Source organism: Mus pahari, chromosome 13, assembly GCF_900095145.1.
Source record: "Mus pahari chromosome 13, PAHARI_EIJ_v1.1, whole genome shotgun sequence".
NCBI lineage: Eukaryota > Metazoa > Chordata > Mammalia > Rodentia > Muridae > Mus > Mus pahari.
This window is the reverse complement of record NC_034602.1, coordinates 76,822,584-76,840,866: the sequence shown is the minus strand read 5'-3', so window position 1 is coordinate 76,840,866 and position 18,283 is coordinate 76,822,584. Positions and strand designations below refer to the sequence as shown.

At 37.4% G+C, this 18,283-nt stretch overlaps 1 protein-coding gene across 1 annotated transcript; it reads right to left on the bottom strand.

The window, feature by feature from the left end:
• Positions 1 to 4,876: 4,876 nt before the first annotated feature.
• Fdcsp (follicular dendritic cell secreted protein) lies at positions 4,877 to 10,241 on the bottom strand. Its single transcript, XM_021210147.1, has 5 exons — positions 10,208 to 10,241; positions 8,334 to 8,393; positions 7,376 to 7,408; positions 5,940 to 6,158; positions 4,877 to 4,963 (listed from the first exon to the last, which is right to left on the bottom strand). Exons 2-4 carry the CDS (start codon positions 8,385 to 8,387, stop codon positions 5,979 to 5,981), a joined length of 267 nt encoding a protein of 88 aa, XP_021065806.1. The 5' UTR covers positions 8,388 to 8,393; positions 10,208 to 10,241; the 3' UTR covers positions 4,877 to 4,963; positions 5,940 to 5,978.
• Positions 10,242 to 18,283: the final 8,042 nt, after the last annotated feature.

Sequence of the window (18,283 nt, the reverse complement as noted above, 5' to 3'; positions counted from 1 at the left end):
TCCAGTCCTACAGTGGTACCCACTATGTTGGCATAGGTTTCAGAAGTGATCCCTATAAAATCAATTTACCACAACACCTCGTCCTCTGGATGTTCTAGTAGTAGAGGGATTGTTATCTAAGTGCATAAGGAATCTGTAATCCCTGAAAATGACTAAGCAAGACAGAAGTTTCTGTCCACCAGTCTAGCTTCACTTTCAGTCAGAATGCACACAGAGAACAATGCTTCCACCATTGCTGCAAAGCGCATCATCTGTGCACAAATTTATTGCAGTAGAGAGAGACAGTCTCAGAACTTTTCTAATTTCTAATTTCCTGATAATTTACCACCGAGGCGAGGGCAGCCATTGTGACACAATGAGAGGCTCATTGTCCTACAGAGATTTTGTTGGATGAGATTACTACCTTTCCCTCCTGTGTGGCATTACTCTGTGTTTACCATCAGGTTAATAGGGAGTGACAGTGAACAGGACACACTGTCTTTTCATATAATTTTGCTCTAGAAAAAAAACCACACAACACTAAAGTCCTCAGGAATTTGAATGTTCAATTCATGTATAACAATATGTGTGAATTGTATTCAGACCAAAATTTTATTTATGACTTGATGATGACTAGAATTCCTACAGCAGAAAATGGATAGCCAAGAAATTACTCAACTGGCTGCCCTAAAATTGTAATCGAATAGAATAAATTTGTCAACCTTTAAATACTGATTTTGATAATTTCATTTGCTGAGAGAATGAACATTTTACCACCTTCCACATAGATATATGTGAAAATGCTCTTTTAAAAAATATTAGGAATTTTTAATTCTTGTTAATATATTCAATCTAGCAGTCACTGAGCATCTAAGGACTGGATAGATTGATGTCATATTCCAAGGCTTAAGTAAGATGCAGAAAATGATATGGACTGTTCTACTAGAAGGTGTAGCATGGTTAGACTTATAAAGGGCAGAAATAAAGTACCATGGGAGGAAGTCATAGTGAGAACCTTTTTTTTTTTTTTTTGAGATATTTTTTATGAAGATCATAATATTGAACATGATTCTTAAAAGATACATTGAATATGAATACTGAATCGGAGAAGTGTATGTTTTCCAAGGAGAACTCACCATGGCAAAGGCATAGTTGTGTGACAAAGCCTGGTTTCAGACAATGGCAATGCCTGGATTTTATGAGCTTGGAATATATAGGAGTCAAGTAATGGGAGAAGGTTTTGAAAAGAAACTTGGGATTAGTGTGTGGGCCTTGAGGGCCTGTGTGTGTGTGTGTGTGTGTGTGTGTGTGTGTAGTGTGTGGTGTGTGTGTGTGTAGTGTGTGTGTGTGTGTGTGTGTGTGTGTGTGTGTGTGTGTGTGTGTGTGTGTGTGTGTGTGTGTGTGTGTAGTGTGTGGTGTGTGTGTGTGTAGTGTGTGTGTGTGTGTGTGTGTGTGTGTGTGTAGTGTGTGTGTGTGTGTGTGTGTGTGTGTGTAGTGTGTGTGTGTGTGTGTGTGTGTGTGGTGTGGTGTGGTTGGGAGGCTGACTTTTCACTGTTGAACATGAGGAACTTTCGGTGATGATTGGGCCTATCAGAAATGATGTTCAATTTTTGCTTTGAGGTAATACCGGAGATAGAGTGGCAGCGATCCATCATCCTAAAAGCCATACAGTGATTTTTCTTTCTGACGTAAAGTAAAAAGAAATAGATTTAAGTAGTCTCTGATCCTGACTCAGAATTTATTTTTGTGTAAGTGCTACTGAAACCAAAGCCGAGGAGCCCAGTGGATCTACCTTTGCATTTTTGCCATGTGCTGGAGCTATGAGCATCTAAAATCTTCAGGAATTCTTTGATCTTCAGTTTCTTAGCATAAGAAAGAGATTTGGGGATATTTAACTTTGTAGTGACTTCTTTTTTAAAGCTCTTGTAACTTGTAAGAACGATATTAATGCTATTTTAAGGATACTAACTATTACCGGCTTCTTGGGTTTAGAGACAACATATTCTTTTGTTTATGTCCTTTGCCAATGAATCAAACTTACTCTTCTGCAGTATATAAGGAACAGATTCAGTTGTTGAAACATATTTTAGATTAAGTAGGTGAATTTTCTCTCTTGATACTATTAATGCATTTATCCAACATAAGCCTGTAAACACTTTTATTTAGGATATACCAGGGTTGCTGACTCAATCACCTCTATTCTTCATGTTTTTTCTAAAGTGCTTAGCCATCAAGTATATACTCAGGGCTGGCGATAGCTGAGCATATTGAATGATTTCCATGTGTTATGTTTTGAATGAGAATGACCCTCATAGGCTCATATGTTTGAATGCTTGTTTCTGCAATGTATGTAACTGTTTAGAAAGGATTAGGGAGATGGGTCTTGTTGGAGGAGGTATATATCACTGGTGGTGGGTTTTGAGGTTTAAAAGTCAATACCATTTCCAGTTGACTTTCTTGCTGCCTTATGCTGTGATTCAGATGTAAAATCTCAGCTACTTCTTTTTTTTTTTTTTTTTTTTTGATTATACCATTTTTTACTAAGTTGTAAAGAGTCCTATGAAAGCTACCTAAAGGGAAAAGCAGAAAGATCTTAAGCAGGAAAAGGGAAAGAAATTTTTCTCTCCTTGTGTCCTCAGTACTTATACATTTTTCAGAATACATGATCATGTGTTACAAAGTTCATCACAAGTTCACACAAAAAACCAAATCATAAATTAAAATAGAAGTTTACAACAGAGAATGTTTACATGCATAGCCACTAGGAGCAATTATCTGGCTAAACATCCATCACCTGTCTCAGCTCCACAGGTTCACTGAAAGTTTAAAACCATAACTAAGTTATTAATGAAGTTTTGTATATATAAACCCAGTCATTATTTTATCTTCTGTCCTAGCACCTCTAATAAATCATTAGTTCCCTTTTTATGACCTTTGATTAATTATTTTACAACCTCTTGAAATGTGCTCTGAGTAGAAGAAAGTCTGGTTACCATTTAAGAGCAATTAACTGGTGACACTTGGGAGACTGACAGAGTTCTCATTGCAGTTTTGACTATCAGAAAAGGACCTAATAGCAGTCCCACCATAAAAGAGCTTAATAATCACATATATAATTTTAGGAATTCTTATAGGATCATAATAAAGACTTAAGTCATCTGTTTGTCTATATAGCATCACTACAAGACAGTACATCTTCGTGGGTCTGCAGAGATCCGCTCCAAAGGGGTGTAGTACCTCTTAGTGATTGTTATATATGTTGGGACAAGTACAGTGTTACCAAGAACACCAGAACTGATAAGTGTCCTATAAATATTTTAGAATCCTTGAAAATTAATTGCTGAGGTGGATGAGGGCATTTTCAGTATTTTCCCATGAACAAGCCATGGAAACCATAGTCCTTATTAGGAAGAGTATGGAAATTCTTGCACTTAGGGTGGACTGAGCCAGAATGATGGTGTTTAGGCATAAGAGTCATGAGACATTTATTTTCTCTCATCTTTAGGTGTCAGGAGCCAGAGTGGGTCAAGCTAATAACTAGCAGGTGATCATCCTGAAATTCCCTGCTTTGGATTATTATATAATCTCCACAGGTGCATCCTTATTAAACAAGGCTGTAAGGGATTCAGTTTAGGAGAGATTCCTGTTATTAATATCTCAGCTACTTCTGCAACACCACGCCTGCCTAATGTCATAATCCCTGACTTACTTCTGAAGATGTAAGTAAGCCCGTAATTAAATATTACCTTTTATAATTGTCTTAGTCATGGTGTGTCTTTGCACCCATAGAAGAGTAACAAAGATAACATGTAAGCTTATGGACAATGAGTTTGATATCCAGAATTAACAAAGCAACAACAACAACAAAAAAGGTACAGTGACATGCATGTCTAATCTCAATGCGAGGATGACACAGATCCATGGTGCTTACTGGACAGTCAACCTAGATCAATCAGCAAGCATCAGGCCAATGAGAAACATGTCTTCAAAAACAAAGTGGACAGAACTTGAAGGAACATTTGAGGTTGAACTCTGACTTCTATATATGCACAGGCAGATCTGGGCAGACACATGCCTAGGTGTATAATTCACACATGTATATTAAAACATGCTAAATTTTGTTTCACTTTTATTATAATAAATATATTTTTCTGACAAGGGGCGCAAGTATCAAGTGGCTTTCTAAATCCATGTCTCTGTCCCTTACGCTACTGTACCTCATTGCAGAAGTTTCTGTGAATTATGATTGGTGAGAAAAGAAACTAGAAATTGGTCAAAATTCACAAGATAGGTGTCTGTATCATTCTCAGCCACAAATGGGACATAAATATCCTATTCCTTATACAAGGCTCAGGGACAATAGTGGGAGAGGTGATAGAAATATTGTAAGAATCAGAGCTTGAGGAAAATTAGAACAATACAGAATCTTCCCAACATGATAGGACTACACACTCCTGAGCCCACTGCAGTTCTGGTTGCCTGCATAAGTCCTGCAACAATGGAAACACTCCACATTCCAGCATGAAGTGGAAGGCTCACAAGCCTTCACCCATAACTGAGAAGATGGTTTCTCGGAGAAGGAGAGTCAGCATTTTTAAGGATGTGGCTCATGTGGATGGCCAAATAACCACAAGTTTATGGGCATCTCAACTTAGATCTGGTGGGCTATTAAAAAAAATGAAGAGGACACAACGTTGGGTGATAGAGATCTGGGAGAAGTGAGGAAAAGGTGGGAAGGATGAATATCATCAACATGCGTTATATACTTGTATAAAGTTCCCCAAATTAATAAAATGTTACATTTTTAAAATGAAAAGTTAAAAACAGCCACGAAAACTTAAAACCCAGGATCTTCCTTTTAATGCTTAGTAAAAGAACTTCCAAAGAGACCACAGCATATGCTATTTCAATTGCTTTTATTTTTCTCTCTTAACAGGAATATTGATCCTTCAAGAAAGTGGTTCATATTCAATTTCAAAGTAACCTGAAATAAATGAAAGGTATATAATTACTAATCCAAATGGGTTATTCTCTAGAGAACTTACAAGATATATATATGCATATGCCTATACACATAAATTATATTTCATGATATATGTTGTCATAAAAATCCATGTAGCTTAAGACTTAGAAAACATTCAGCACATGAATGCTGAGTAGAAAAAGAAAAAGTCAGAGCCTTTGTGTGTGTGTGTGTGTGTGTGTGTGTGTGTATGAATGTGTGTTTGTGTGTATGTGTGTGCATGTGTGTATGTGTGTGCATGTGTGTATGTGTGCATATATGAGTGTGTGTGCATTTGTGCATGTGTGTGTATGCATATTATATGTTTGTGCATTACAGTGAGAAGTTTTTTGTTTTCTAAAATGTTTTGGGTCTGTATTTAGTCTACAGTATAGCCTGTCCCCAATCTATCCAGGGCATGCAGACTTACCACTTTGAATCTGGTATGCTGAGATAACAGTTACTATATTTTAAGTGAAACATAAGGCTATAGGTTTTTTTTAAAATGTTAGATTTACAACATTGTTTTGGGTGATTAACATTAAAATTCTTAGATTATTTTTCTAAGGGCTAGGAAGAAATTTCTTTTACTGTCTAGATTCATAAGTTCATCCAGTCTCAGGTTTAGATTGACATTTGCTTCTACTATTCCTATGATTCATCCCAAAGTGAAAAACTGTTTTAGTAGAAAATGCTCAAATAAGAACATGAAAACAGACTTGGTTTTATTGTATTGTAGCAAACAAGGAATTTAAACTGTGGTGTTATTGGATCTAAAGGACACATAGTATATAACTCCACTGTTGGTAACAACAACATTAACCACAGAAAAAATACTGAAACAGGTAGGATCCTAATAGCTAGCAACATTGTAACATCTATTTTCATGGAGTGATGCATTTATACTCACAAACAGAAAACAGAAACCAGCAAAAGTGATTGTATTATTCAAACTTACCTTAAATAATCCACAGTGTGACTTTTCTTTTATTTGCTGTTAGGGATCTGCAGTTGGAGGTGGAGTGAAGGGCAGGGGGAAAAGAGGATAATGATAATAATAATAATAATAATACCACGGGTTGCCTTGATTTAAGAATGGTGGGTATGTACCAAATGGATACCCGTATGGGGGAAAGGGAATCCGTGAAGGGAATTCATCACTGTCACTGTTACTGGCCTGTTGATAAGAGGAAAGGTCAGTCTTTATTTGTAAAATTAACAAGGGTTTAATTATTTCAGTTTAGAAAATTAGAGATAACTATATTCCAAATCTTAGACTTCAAAGCAAAATTTTCAAATAATTCTTTCTATAGCTATAAGGTAATGAATGATAAGAGAGGTGAAGGCTCTGTAATATGTATCTTTTTTATTCATATGACCATTAACCAAATCATATATTGAAAATCATCTCTTTATTTCTTCCTCTCACTCTGTGTCTACATTTCTATCAGTTTTTGTGCTGCATGTGGGAAGTGCTATATTATTGACCTAAGCATGGCCTGGTCAAGGATTTCAATGTCTTAGCCCAAAGGGAATGGCAAATCAGGGTCAGGCTCAGAAGAACATTTAAGTCTTCCCCTAGCCAATGTATGAAATGGTTGCAGCTGGCTAAAACCAGTGTGTGCAGAAGGCATCAAATGCTTCCTGAATGACTGCTATCTATAACCTCTCCAATCCTGAGACCTTCTGCTGACACTAGCTAACTCACTTCCTGCTGTATATAATAGAGTGCTGAATTTCGAGGCTGCCTCAGGTACATATCCATCAGAACACATGGCCTACTTCACCCTAGTTTTTCTGTATGTACGTCTGTCTTTTCTTCATTCCCATGCCCCCATTTTTCTTGAATGTTTTTGCTTGTCTGTTCATACCAAAATAATGTTTTGCTGATTTTTTTCCCTGCTTTTGTCATCAAGACTGGTCTACTACCTCTTGGAATGGGATGTCAAATGTACTTAGACAGATCATTTGTCCTTAGACAGATCACGTGGTCCCTAACTCAATGCCATTGGAAGATAGTGCCTTTAAGAGGTGGGATATTTTGGGAAGTTCCCTGTGAGAACTGCACTGTGCCCTTTGTCACAGAGCGACATACAACTAAAACTGCCTGTCATTTTTATATGAAATGAAAAGTTTTTTTTTCTCTATGTGGGCAGATATTAACCAATTAATTTATACTGAATTCAGGTATCCCCCCAAATCGAACTCTATACACTACTCCAATGCTAATGCTCCAAAGATTCTTGAGACTCTCTGCAGAGGTTAAGAGGTTTGGGTGACTAAATGCCTTTAACCACAGTTGTGACTATCTTACACACACACACACACACACACACACACACACACACACACACACACACACAAACTGACATGGGAAGATGAAAAGCAACTTACACTTCGTTTTTCTCGTTCCTGGTCCTTAGGCACCTAAAAGTCAATCAGTGAAATGAACTTGTGCTGATGTAAACACATGAGAAATATATGCATGTACATGTGAGGAATAATTCAGCTACTTTCTAATACTGTTTCATGCTATCCATTAAAATATAGGACTTGGTTGTCCAGATGATAAAGAGACAATATTCAGAAAAAAAAAAAGTGCTACTGGTCATCATGATTACTTTTTCTTTTTGTGGTGCTGAGGATCAACCATCCTTTGATACTTTGAGAATCCTTTGGGTTCTCAAAGTTAGTGTCCAGGCTTGTTGTTGTGAACATGATACAAAAGTAGGATTCTCTGAGAAGGGGAATGTCTCCATCTGTTTCCTCTTGGGCAAGTCTATAGGGCATTTTCTTCTTTAATTATTGGTGTGGAAGGACCCAGGCCACTCAGTCAGCACTAACCTTGAGCAGGTGGTCCTAAGTTGTATGGGAAAGCATGATGAATAAGCCAGAGGGAGCAAATCAGAAAGAAGCACCTCTCCACAGCCTCAGCTTCGTTTCTCGACTCCTGTTCCTGTCTTTAGTTGCTTCTCTGGCATCCTTTAGTAATGGGATGTGACCTAACAGCTGCAAAGTGCAATAAAACTTTCCCTCCCCAAGCTGGTTTTGGTTATGGTGTTTATCACGGCAATAGAAACCAAGACAGCTATCAGGGAAGTGCTCTAGCATTGGATGATGCTCCCATTTCTCAGAGAGAATTTTAAATCTTATTGTGTTCGCTAGTGCCCCCAAAATACGTGGGATCAGTCATGCACCAAAGAGCATATGACATTTCCTGAAATATAATGCTACAGGTCAGGCTGAAAGTATCTTTCTTTAAGCACTAAAGTGTGAAGAAAGAGTAATAACATCGTGGAGGATCATGAGTCTAAAGTTTGTAAACGCTTTAGAAATAGATGTGAGTACTCACCGGGAGACAAGCAGTTACTGCCAGGATGGCAGAGAGCAGGAGAAGAGTTTTCATCTTGTCCTAGGCATCATAAAGAAGACCGAATATTAACGGAAATCCAGAAGATACAAGCCTGGTACAGTAACTAACAGCTCATGGGACTTAGCCAGACGTTTTCAGTTTTATTGTCTGTTTACTAGTGGGAAACTTTTCAAAAGAAAATACAGGGATGGTTTGTGATTTTATGACTTCATTATATCAGTTCTTTAAAAATAACTATTCACATATTTATGAATGCTGTCTTAAAGACCTTATTAACCAGAGAGTTACTGGTCAGTAGGCAGTACAGTTTTCTGAAGAATATTTTTATTATTTTACACCAAGGAAAATGCTCATTTCCCATCTCACTAACATCATTTGGGGACAATTTTGAGATCATGGCTATTCGTTTTTATCACTTCCTGAGTTTTTCTATGAGACAGAAGATTAAAACATAAAAGAATAAAATGTTACATCTTGAACTCTGTCTTTGTTTCTTTCTCATCATATCAATGAAAACATAACTGGAATATACAGAATACCGGGATGCAATTGATGAATTTAAAGACAGGTATTTAAAAGTTTTGTCTGGTTTAGCATTCTAATGGCCAACTCTCAGTATAGAAAACCTATAGTACAATGCATCCCTCATTTTATACACTTCTACCTTCCTTCTTCAGACATAGTGCCAGCCACTCTCAAGGATATAACTATAAGGCTTGAGCCCTTTCAGGAAGAGACTACTCAGAGATAGATAATGATGTCTTTGTAATGTAAACTAACATGTGATATATACTATGTGCAGAAGTTACAAAACATTGAGAGAATATAGAAGAGACAGAATGGGGAAATAATTTTGAAGAGAATAGAATTGTAGAGAATTTTATACAAAGGAATAGTTTTCAAGGATTATTTAAAATCTCATTAAACAGATAAGACACATCATAGACTCCTTTGTTTTATAATTGCTATATGCCATAATTACCAATGACCATTTTCCCCCAAGCCCTAGCAGTATATTGTTACATACATGAGAGAACCAAAAATTCTACTGTGAAACTTCAAGAAATGATAAACCAGCAATGTGGCATGATACAGACTCAACTTTCACAAATCAGTAACTTTTCTTTACACAAATAATAAATATGCAAAGAAACAGATAATAAAAAAGAGAAAAGTCTTATGTGTCAGATGTGTTCTGTGGCACCATCCATTTCATTCAAAGGTTGATATAAAAGAGAATTTAAATGATTATTATTTGAAATCAGTATGACATATTAGAATGGTGCATAAATGATGATACTTTAAAGATGAAAAGGATGTTACTAACAAGGTCGGAATTCTTTTTTCCCAGCCAAGACAGAGACTCTCTGTGTAGCTCTGGCTGTCCTGGAACTCACTGGGTAGACCAGGTTGGCCTCAAACTTACAGAGATATATTCACCGGCCTTGCCTCTCAAATGTTGTCACTAAAGATTTACACCACTACACGTGGCAAGGTCAAAGTGGTTAATTCTTCATACCCATAGAATTCCTTCCATCTTTGTTGACTTGGTCCATAAAATTCAAAATGATGAACCTGATGCTATTTCCAACCCCCTCATCAGTGCCCAGTCCTTGCAAAGATTCCTTTATGGCCATTCTTAAAATATATCCTTACTATAGAAAAATGGTTTTAAATGTGTACAAACAGAAATACACAAGTGGACAGTCAAATTACTGTTTGCAATTTCAAGCAAGTGTCCCACGACAGTTTCAATTTTGTTAGTTTGAAAAAAATAATATGTACATATACCATCTGTCTCCTAGAAGAGCTGTATATCCATAGTTTACAGCAATACTTCAGAGCCTTCTTACCTGAAACTCTCCACTCTGCTCCTCTCTGATTCTGCTATCGTCAGTGGAGGATGACAGGCACCTCACTGTTGCATCTCTTTTATACACTCCCAGCACAATGGAATGGAGAAGTCTGTGGCTGGAAAGCCGCTCCTGGGATCAGTCAGTATTCTACTGACTCAACTATCATAATCCATTGAAACTGAGAAATGAGTGACACTGGCACTTTCATGGAAACTATGGTTGAGTGATGCAGAATATTTCCTTTGTGGTTTTCCTTTAAAGTTTGTCTCTCATGGATTTGGGGCTTATTGCTCTATAGACAAAAGTGTTGCGTGTCTATTATACCACTTAATCTCGAAAACAGCCAGCAGCAAGTACAAAATGATTATCAGATCTTCCCATTGTGTAGGCCAAGGGCCTGAGAAATTGAGAGGGTTATCACTTGATTTAAAATACCACAACTAGAATTCTGCCAATATTATGCTAATTGCTGCAATTGGTTTCCAAGACCCATCTATAACCAGCATTTTTACAGTGTCACTCTAAAGGTAGAGGAATCCAAAGAAACACTAAAGTTTATTATATATAACAACATTTATCCTTGTTTCACTGACTCTAAGAGAACTGAACTGGTGATCTGTTAAATACAATATATCAACATATATTAGTTTTCATTTTGAGCATTCTGATGTCAGAGTAGGTTCTCATTCAAGGGTAGAAATGTTAAGTGCATTTGTGTGTATGTAAGTGCGCGTGTGTGTATACATGAGTACACACGTGTATGTGTGTGTATTGTATGGCATGCTTCTGAATGTCTTTCCTAAAAGTTGATTTTAGTTTCTTTTACTTAGCTGAAAGTATTCTCGTAAAAATTGCTAGTTGTCACTTATTGAAGCCCAGATATACTTTCTGTCTTTATGTAATTTTATGTCTTGACATTTAATAATGATTCTTTTATTAAAATAACAATGTTTTATTTTTCCTTTTCTGTGGTTTTCTTAAATTATTTTATTTTTTTCATAAAACATATTTGAATCACATTTTCTCTCCTCCCCTAGCTTCTTCCAGATTCTCCCTACCTACCCACCCAATGCCCTGTTGAACCTTATGTAAAAGTTCTCTCAGAACCCCACTTCCTCTTGTTCTTCTACCTCAGAAACCTTGTGTGTTCTGATTCCCCCGTGAATTTACTGTATGCACTTGACCCCATATGGCTTTTGTCCTCACTTAGAATGAGTAGGGTATGTAATCAGTCCCAACTCTGAGACCATGGCTTAGCTAAGATCTTCTGGTGCACAGGTTCTTTTTATCCAGCTGCATAATTCACTACACGTATTCAACTATGACGTTGGGCAGATAGCCAACCAACACACGTGAGCCCACCACGTTTTTTTCATTTTTGGTTTATAGTTTTCTGCATGCATATGATGATTTTTTTTTTTTTTACCACTTCAGCCTCTGTTGCCTGCTTTCATTCTTTCTCTCACTGAAATCCTTCTCAACAAGCCTTCTGCCTACTTTTATCTCTTCTTTTTCTTTTTTTTCACATGGGGCACCTTTATTACCATTACATTTTTTCATACAATGTATTTTGATCAGATTCGTTCCCTTTGCCCAACTTCTTCTAGATCTCAAATACCTCTCTACCCACCCAACTTCGTACTCAAACAAGACAAAGTCCCAAGATGGAGGGAAGAGGATGTGGACATAAATTTCCACCCCAATCAAGAAACTTGATACCTGCTGCTATCAATGGATAATCAGTTTTGTCCAATGGACTGACACTAAGTATATCAACCACACTTCATGGCCAGGCTCCATTCGCTGGAATATCTGATTAACACAAAATAGCCTTCATGTCTTCTTTTGGGGTGACTCACTAAGTTTAGAGTTGTTTGCAAGTAATTCACCAGAGTCATAAGAAATTAGTCACTGGCTACCCGACTGGAGAAAAGAGTATCACTTCCCTCAGCCATCAATAATTGCTAGTAGTTCCCCCAAGGAGCAGTGAGGAGCCATGGTTACCTTTCCCACCCTCAGTGAAATGTTAATAGGTTCAATCTAATTTAGGTTTGTGTAGCAACATCAGCTGCAGTGAGTTCAAGAGTGTCTATGTTTTGTCAATCAGTATCTTTTTGCTACACAACTCTCCATCATTTGGCTCTTACAATGTTTCTTCCCCTTTCTATCATGCTCTCTGAGCCCTGGAGGCTGTGAAATGATGCCTTATTTAGAGACCATCAATTCACCAACACTGACTCTTCTCCTTTTGACCAGTTATGACTCTCTTTTAATTCTGGCTTGATGCATTAAGAAGCCTTTCTGAACAATACTGAGAGCAACACAGGTCTATGGCTATAAACATGTTTAGAATACAATTTGGCTATGTGTCTATTTAGCAAAATAATACTAGTAGGTTCCCTTTGAGGGTCTATGACCTCCCCAGTCAGGAGCACACTTCCAGGCTAACAATTCTAGGCACACTGTTTTGTCCTACAGAGCAGGCCTAAAATCTTATCATAAGGTGGTTGGTTACACAACCAATATCCACAGAGCTCCCAGGGACTAAATCACCAACCAAAGAGTACACATGGAGGGACCCATGGCTCCGGCTGCAGATGAAGCAGAAGATGGCCTTATTGGACGTCAATGGGAGGAGAGGCTGTTGGCCCTGAGAAGGCTCGATGCCCCCATGTAGGGATTTGAAGTCCCTGGGATTGGGGAGGCAGGATGTTGTGGTGTGGGTATGGGTGTGAGGACACCCTCATGGAGATGTATAGGGGGAATGGGATGAGAAACTGTAAGAGGGTGGAATGGGAGGGTGATAATAAATGGAGTATAAAAAAAGAGTAGACATAATAAAAAAATCTCCATCCTGGTTGTTTGAAACATGTCTTTTAAATTCCAAGGGAAACTCCCCCTTAATCTTACCACAATCTATATTGTCTATAATCCTGTCCACTGAATATAATGTGATCTAGATTGAAAGACCAGGAAAAATCGAGACCCCCTAGCAATGCCAGGACACGGAAGAGGGAGTAGGTGGATTGGTGAGCAGGGGAAGAGGGAATGGGTTAGGGGGTTATTGGAAGGGAAGCCAGGAAAATGGATAACATATGAAATGTAAATAAAATATAAATTTTTTAAAAAAATCTGCTTGGTCACAGCAGAGAACACTCTTGCTGTAGCTTGCAGTAAGCTCACAGATTTGTTTTACAGAGTAGATCTTATTACTGTAGCTCACAGGCTTCAAGCTCAGTTTCATTTTTATCTCCCTCTTTCTTTAAGGAATGTGAAATCTTCAGCAGTTGGGTCTTATCAGCTAATAATATAGCTGGTGAATGAATGTCAAGAGTCAGGTCACTCTAGGACCTCTCTAACAAATCCTACAGGAGTAATCCACACCTCACAGGAGTATGGAGTGCGTGTGTGTGTGTGTGTGTGTGTGTGTGTGTGTGTGTGTGTGTGTTATTTTTCCTTGAAAAACACTTTGAGGGAACTCATATGAAACAAAGTGAACAGATTGTCATACAAAAGTCCATAACTTTTGGAGGGACTCAGATGTCAGAGTCAAGATATAATATGTTAACACAGTAGAACACTCTCAAAGGACAAACTTTAAATGTCAAGAGCACCCATCTCTGCAGATATTCAGGAAGAAGCTTGGAGACCACAGACTGAGGTGTGGCTGAAGTCACTGTTGTGTAGCCAATGGAATTAAATGATCTCTCTGGATTATTTCAACTATAATGCACAGACCAGGTGGTGCAAAAGGAAATGCCACTGATACATTCTAGCAGTCATGTAAATAACTCCCCTAGTCATTAGTGGACTAGAATAAGTAGTAGGGAAATTCACTTTGAGAACCACAGTATGGTTCATAGACCGAAGTGGAAGACTTATTGATTCTTATTTCAGAAAGAAGCCAGAAGTCTATTAGACTGCAGTTGTGGTCTGTAGAATTTGGAGCTTGGATAAAAGTTTGATACACTTTAGACAATTATCATCATCTTGTATGAATTGAAATCATTGAGAAATAACCTAACCTTTCATGTCAAATTTGAGGATAGTTTTTAAAGTTAACAAAAGAACAAAGCTATGTTGTCTTTTTTTTTTAATAAAGAGAATGAACATAAATGCTTGCTTGAGCTCTCTTTAAAAATCATATTCACTTACAAGTGACTTTAGAGGCTATAAATTCCTACAAATAAAGTGTGTGTAAAGGAGGTAATGACTGAGTAAATTCATCAATTCCTTTGCTACTTGCCCTACAAGCTATTTAAAAGAAAGATGTTACAGAACTCTTAAGTTTGAATTGATGGAGCAAGTGTCAGAGTCACTTAAAAACAATCCTGTTCCCGCATCACTCATCAGTAGAGTGGGCCTGGCTAATATTGTAACCAAGTATGTGCTTAATGAATCATAATGAGTGTGTCAATTATGCTTTTAGTGACTTGTGTGGACATCCTATTGTAAAAGAGTTTCAAACAGTCCAGCATCTGAGCATCCATGTAATTATTTTCCCTTTGTCAGAAGAACCATGCCATGATTTTACCAGCATTATTTGAATTTATAACAGATACTAGATAATATTAATAATTTGATATAGGTTACATAGCATTAATGTCCATAGCTGATACACATTACAATGAATTTTTATAGTTTATCACAAAACTTCCTTTTTCTCTCTGCAAATACATGTATGAATACAATTTATGGGGCAAAATATTAATCTTTATCTTATGGGTTTGAAAATTTTTGCCCACACGTAGTTAAGTGCCCTGTGTGCCTGTCTGATGCTTGCTGAGGAGACATGCTCCTTTGAGAGAGGTTCAGGAAAAGACTCACAGAGGCATACATATTCATCTGAGTCAGGCTTTTCTCTTACTACTGATTTAACACAATTCTTTCAACTATTGACAACTACTCAGTTGTTAAGCATTAAAATATAATAAAACCTTTCCCTCCATTTGCTACTTGGCTTATACAATTTAAACAAAGTGATACTTCTTTCTTTCTTCTGCTTTCTTTCTTTCTTTCTTTCTTTTTTTTTTTTTTTTTTTTTTTTTTTTTCTTTTTTTTTTTTTTTTTTTTTTTTTTTTTTTTGTTTTGTTTTTCAAGACAGGGTTTCTCTGTGTAGCCCTTGCTGTCCTGGAACTCACTCTGTAGACCAGGCTGGCCTCAAACTTAGAAATCTGCCTGCCTCTGCCTCCCAAGTGCTGGGGAGTTAAGGAGTGCGCCACCAGGCCTGGCTCCAAAGTGATACTTCTAAATGTAATAATAACCAAGGTTTCATACTCAAATTGATACTACCCTTCTGGGGTTTATCTGACCTTCTTCCTCTTGGTCATTATCCATACTTTCAATGCTCTCTCTTATTTTATTTACTTACTTGAATTGTGAACATGTAACATATGTGGGGCTAGAGACAGCTCAGTGGTGAGGAACACATCCTACTCATGTATTAGACCCAAGTTTGCCTCCTAGCACCTGTCAAGTGGCTCACAACTGCCTGTTGCTCAAGCCTCATGGTATCAAATGCCTCTGGCTTCGAGGGCACCTGCAAAATGCACATACGCACACACATATGTACACAAATGCACTTAATTAAAGATAATAAAAACAAATATGTGAAAAGATGTAAGTTTTACATTTAACAAACCTTTTGATTATAGTGAATCCTACATGATCTTAATAAGCAGAAAGTTATGTGGGCTTCACAATATTTGAGAAGACTGTATAAAAGTACTGACCAATATCAAATGTTACAAACGATAAATCTATTATATATGTAGTCATTCACAAACACATACCTTATTTTTTATTAATTATTTATTCACTTTATATCCTGCTTGCAGCCTCCTTCTCCCAGTTTCCCCATCATATAGCCTCATCCCCATCTTCCCTCCTTTTCTTCTTGGAGAAGGTGTAGGAACCCTGGATACCAGCCAACCCAGGTACATCAAGTCACTGCAGGGCTAGGCACATCCTCTTCCACTGAAACCAGAAAAGGCAGCCCAGTTAGAGGAACAGGATCCCCAGGCATGCGACAGAGTCAGGGGCAGTGCCTACTCCTGTTGTTAGGGGATCCATGTGAAGACTAAGCTGCACATTGCTTCGTATATGTGGTGCCTAGGTCCACCATGTATCCTCTTTGATTGGTCGTTCAGTCTCTGGGAACCCTCAAGGGTCCAGGTTAGTTGACTTTGTCTTCCTATGGAGTCTTTATCCCCTGGTTCCTCATTCCCTCCCCAATCTCTTTCATAAGACTTCCCTTGCTCAGTCTAATGTTTGGCTGTGGGTCTCCACATCTGTGGAGTCAGCTGCTGGGTGGAGCCTCTCAGAGGACAGTTATGATAGGCTCCTGTCTGCAAGCATGACAGGGTATTATTAATAGTGTCAGAGATTGGGGCTTGCCCATGGAATGGGTCTCAAATTGGGCCAGGCATTGGTTGACTATTTTTTCAGTTTCTGCTCCATCTTTATCGCTTCACTTCTTAAAGGCAGGACCAATTGTGGGACCAAGTTTCTGTGGGTGGGTTGCTCTCCTTATCCCTCCACGGAGTCTTCCCTGACTACAGGGAGTGGCAATTCCAGGCTCCCTGTTCCCCCACTGCTAAGAGTCTCAGCAAGAGTCATCCTCATGGACTCCTCTGGACCTCCCCAGCCGCAGGTCTCTGGCAGGTCCTAGAGATTCCCATCATCCCCATTTTCTCCTCAGTCCCTCTAACACCCAGTTCCCTCTTTACATATACCTCTGCTGACTTTATTTCCCTTTCTGAGATTCAAGCACTCTCCTGTGGGACCTCCTTGTTATTTATCTTCTTAGGGACTGAAATGCAGACATTCTTAATAGCCCTACGGAGTAAGATATACAATAATCTTTAGACAAAAATTGGACTTAGAAGATTAAGGATAATATGATTATAAAACGAGTAAACAGTGTAACTTAAGGTCAGAATTAGTCAGCTTCTAACCACAGTACAAGGAACATGAAACGAAGGAATCATGTGCTAAATGAATCATAACAAGGTTCTTGAAATTTCAAAACCTGTTCTTTTAAAATTATTTCATATTAAAAGGTTACATTCACTTTTATTTGACAAAAATATTAATGTACTCTAAAGATTGTCTTTCCATTTTAAATATTTTAACTGGGTTTAAAAATATGGTAGACACATTTTGGCCACAAAAGGAAATTTTTTAAATAACTTCTTATCATAATTGAACACTTAAGACAAATATTAAATTTTATTCTAGATTGGATATGTCAAATATGTAATTTTTAAAATAAAATTTAATAAGTTAGAGTATATGATCATGTTTTATTGTTTGGGAGAATTAGTAGATAACTTGTATCTGTAACTTTGCCCTCAAATTATAAAATTATTAAACTCATTGAAGAGAGTTGTTCATAAAGTGCTGGAAACTGTGCACAACAGTGTACAAGGAATGAGGGCAGACACTGTCTATGGCTCCTTGGAGCTTACAGCCATTTGGACAATTGAGAGAAGAGTAACCCTGGACTTTGTATGTGAGATGAGAGAAGAAGAGATAATGCTACAGAGACCCCACAAGGCACAGGCCTGGATTCCTCAGGCACCACTCAACAGAAAACACCGTTTTCAGGTTTAATCATTTTTAAATTAAAAAAATTAAAATGAAAATGTTTCCATTATTTTGTTAATTTATTAATTAATGTATTAATTTATTTTACTTTATTATTTATTTAGTGAATTTACCTTATAGGTCTTTTGTGTATATACTACAGCTTATGGTTTTGTGTTTGTATGGAATTCCTGTGTGTTTCTGCATCTATATGTATTCCTTACGCTTTTTCTTGGGCTGCTTTTCTTTTTACATTTTTATTGTCCCATTCTAATAATTTGTCTTTGTTTTATCTTATTTTATTACTATTTTAGATGCCTGCTTTCTTTCTAGTAGGAGATGCCTAGGAAACGTGTAGGCCTGTATGGGAAGGAAGTGGGGAAGATTTTGGACAAATCGAAGGAAAACCATAATCCGATTATATTGCCTGAAAAAAATCTATTTTTAATAAATGAAAAATTAGAAAAACAAAGAACAACATCTTGA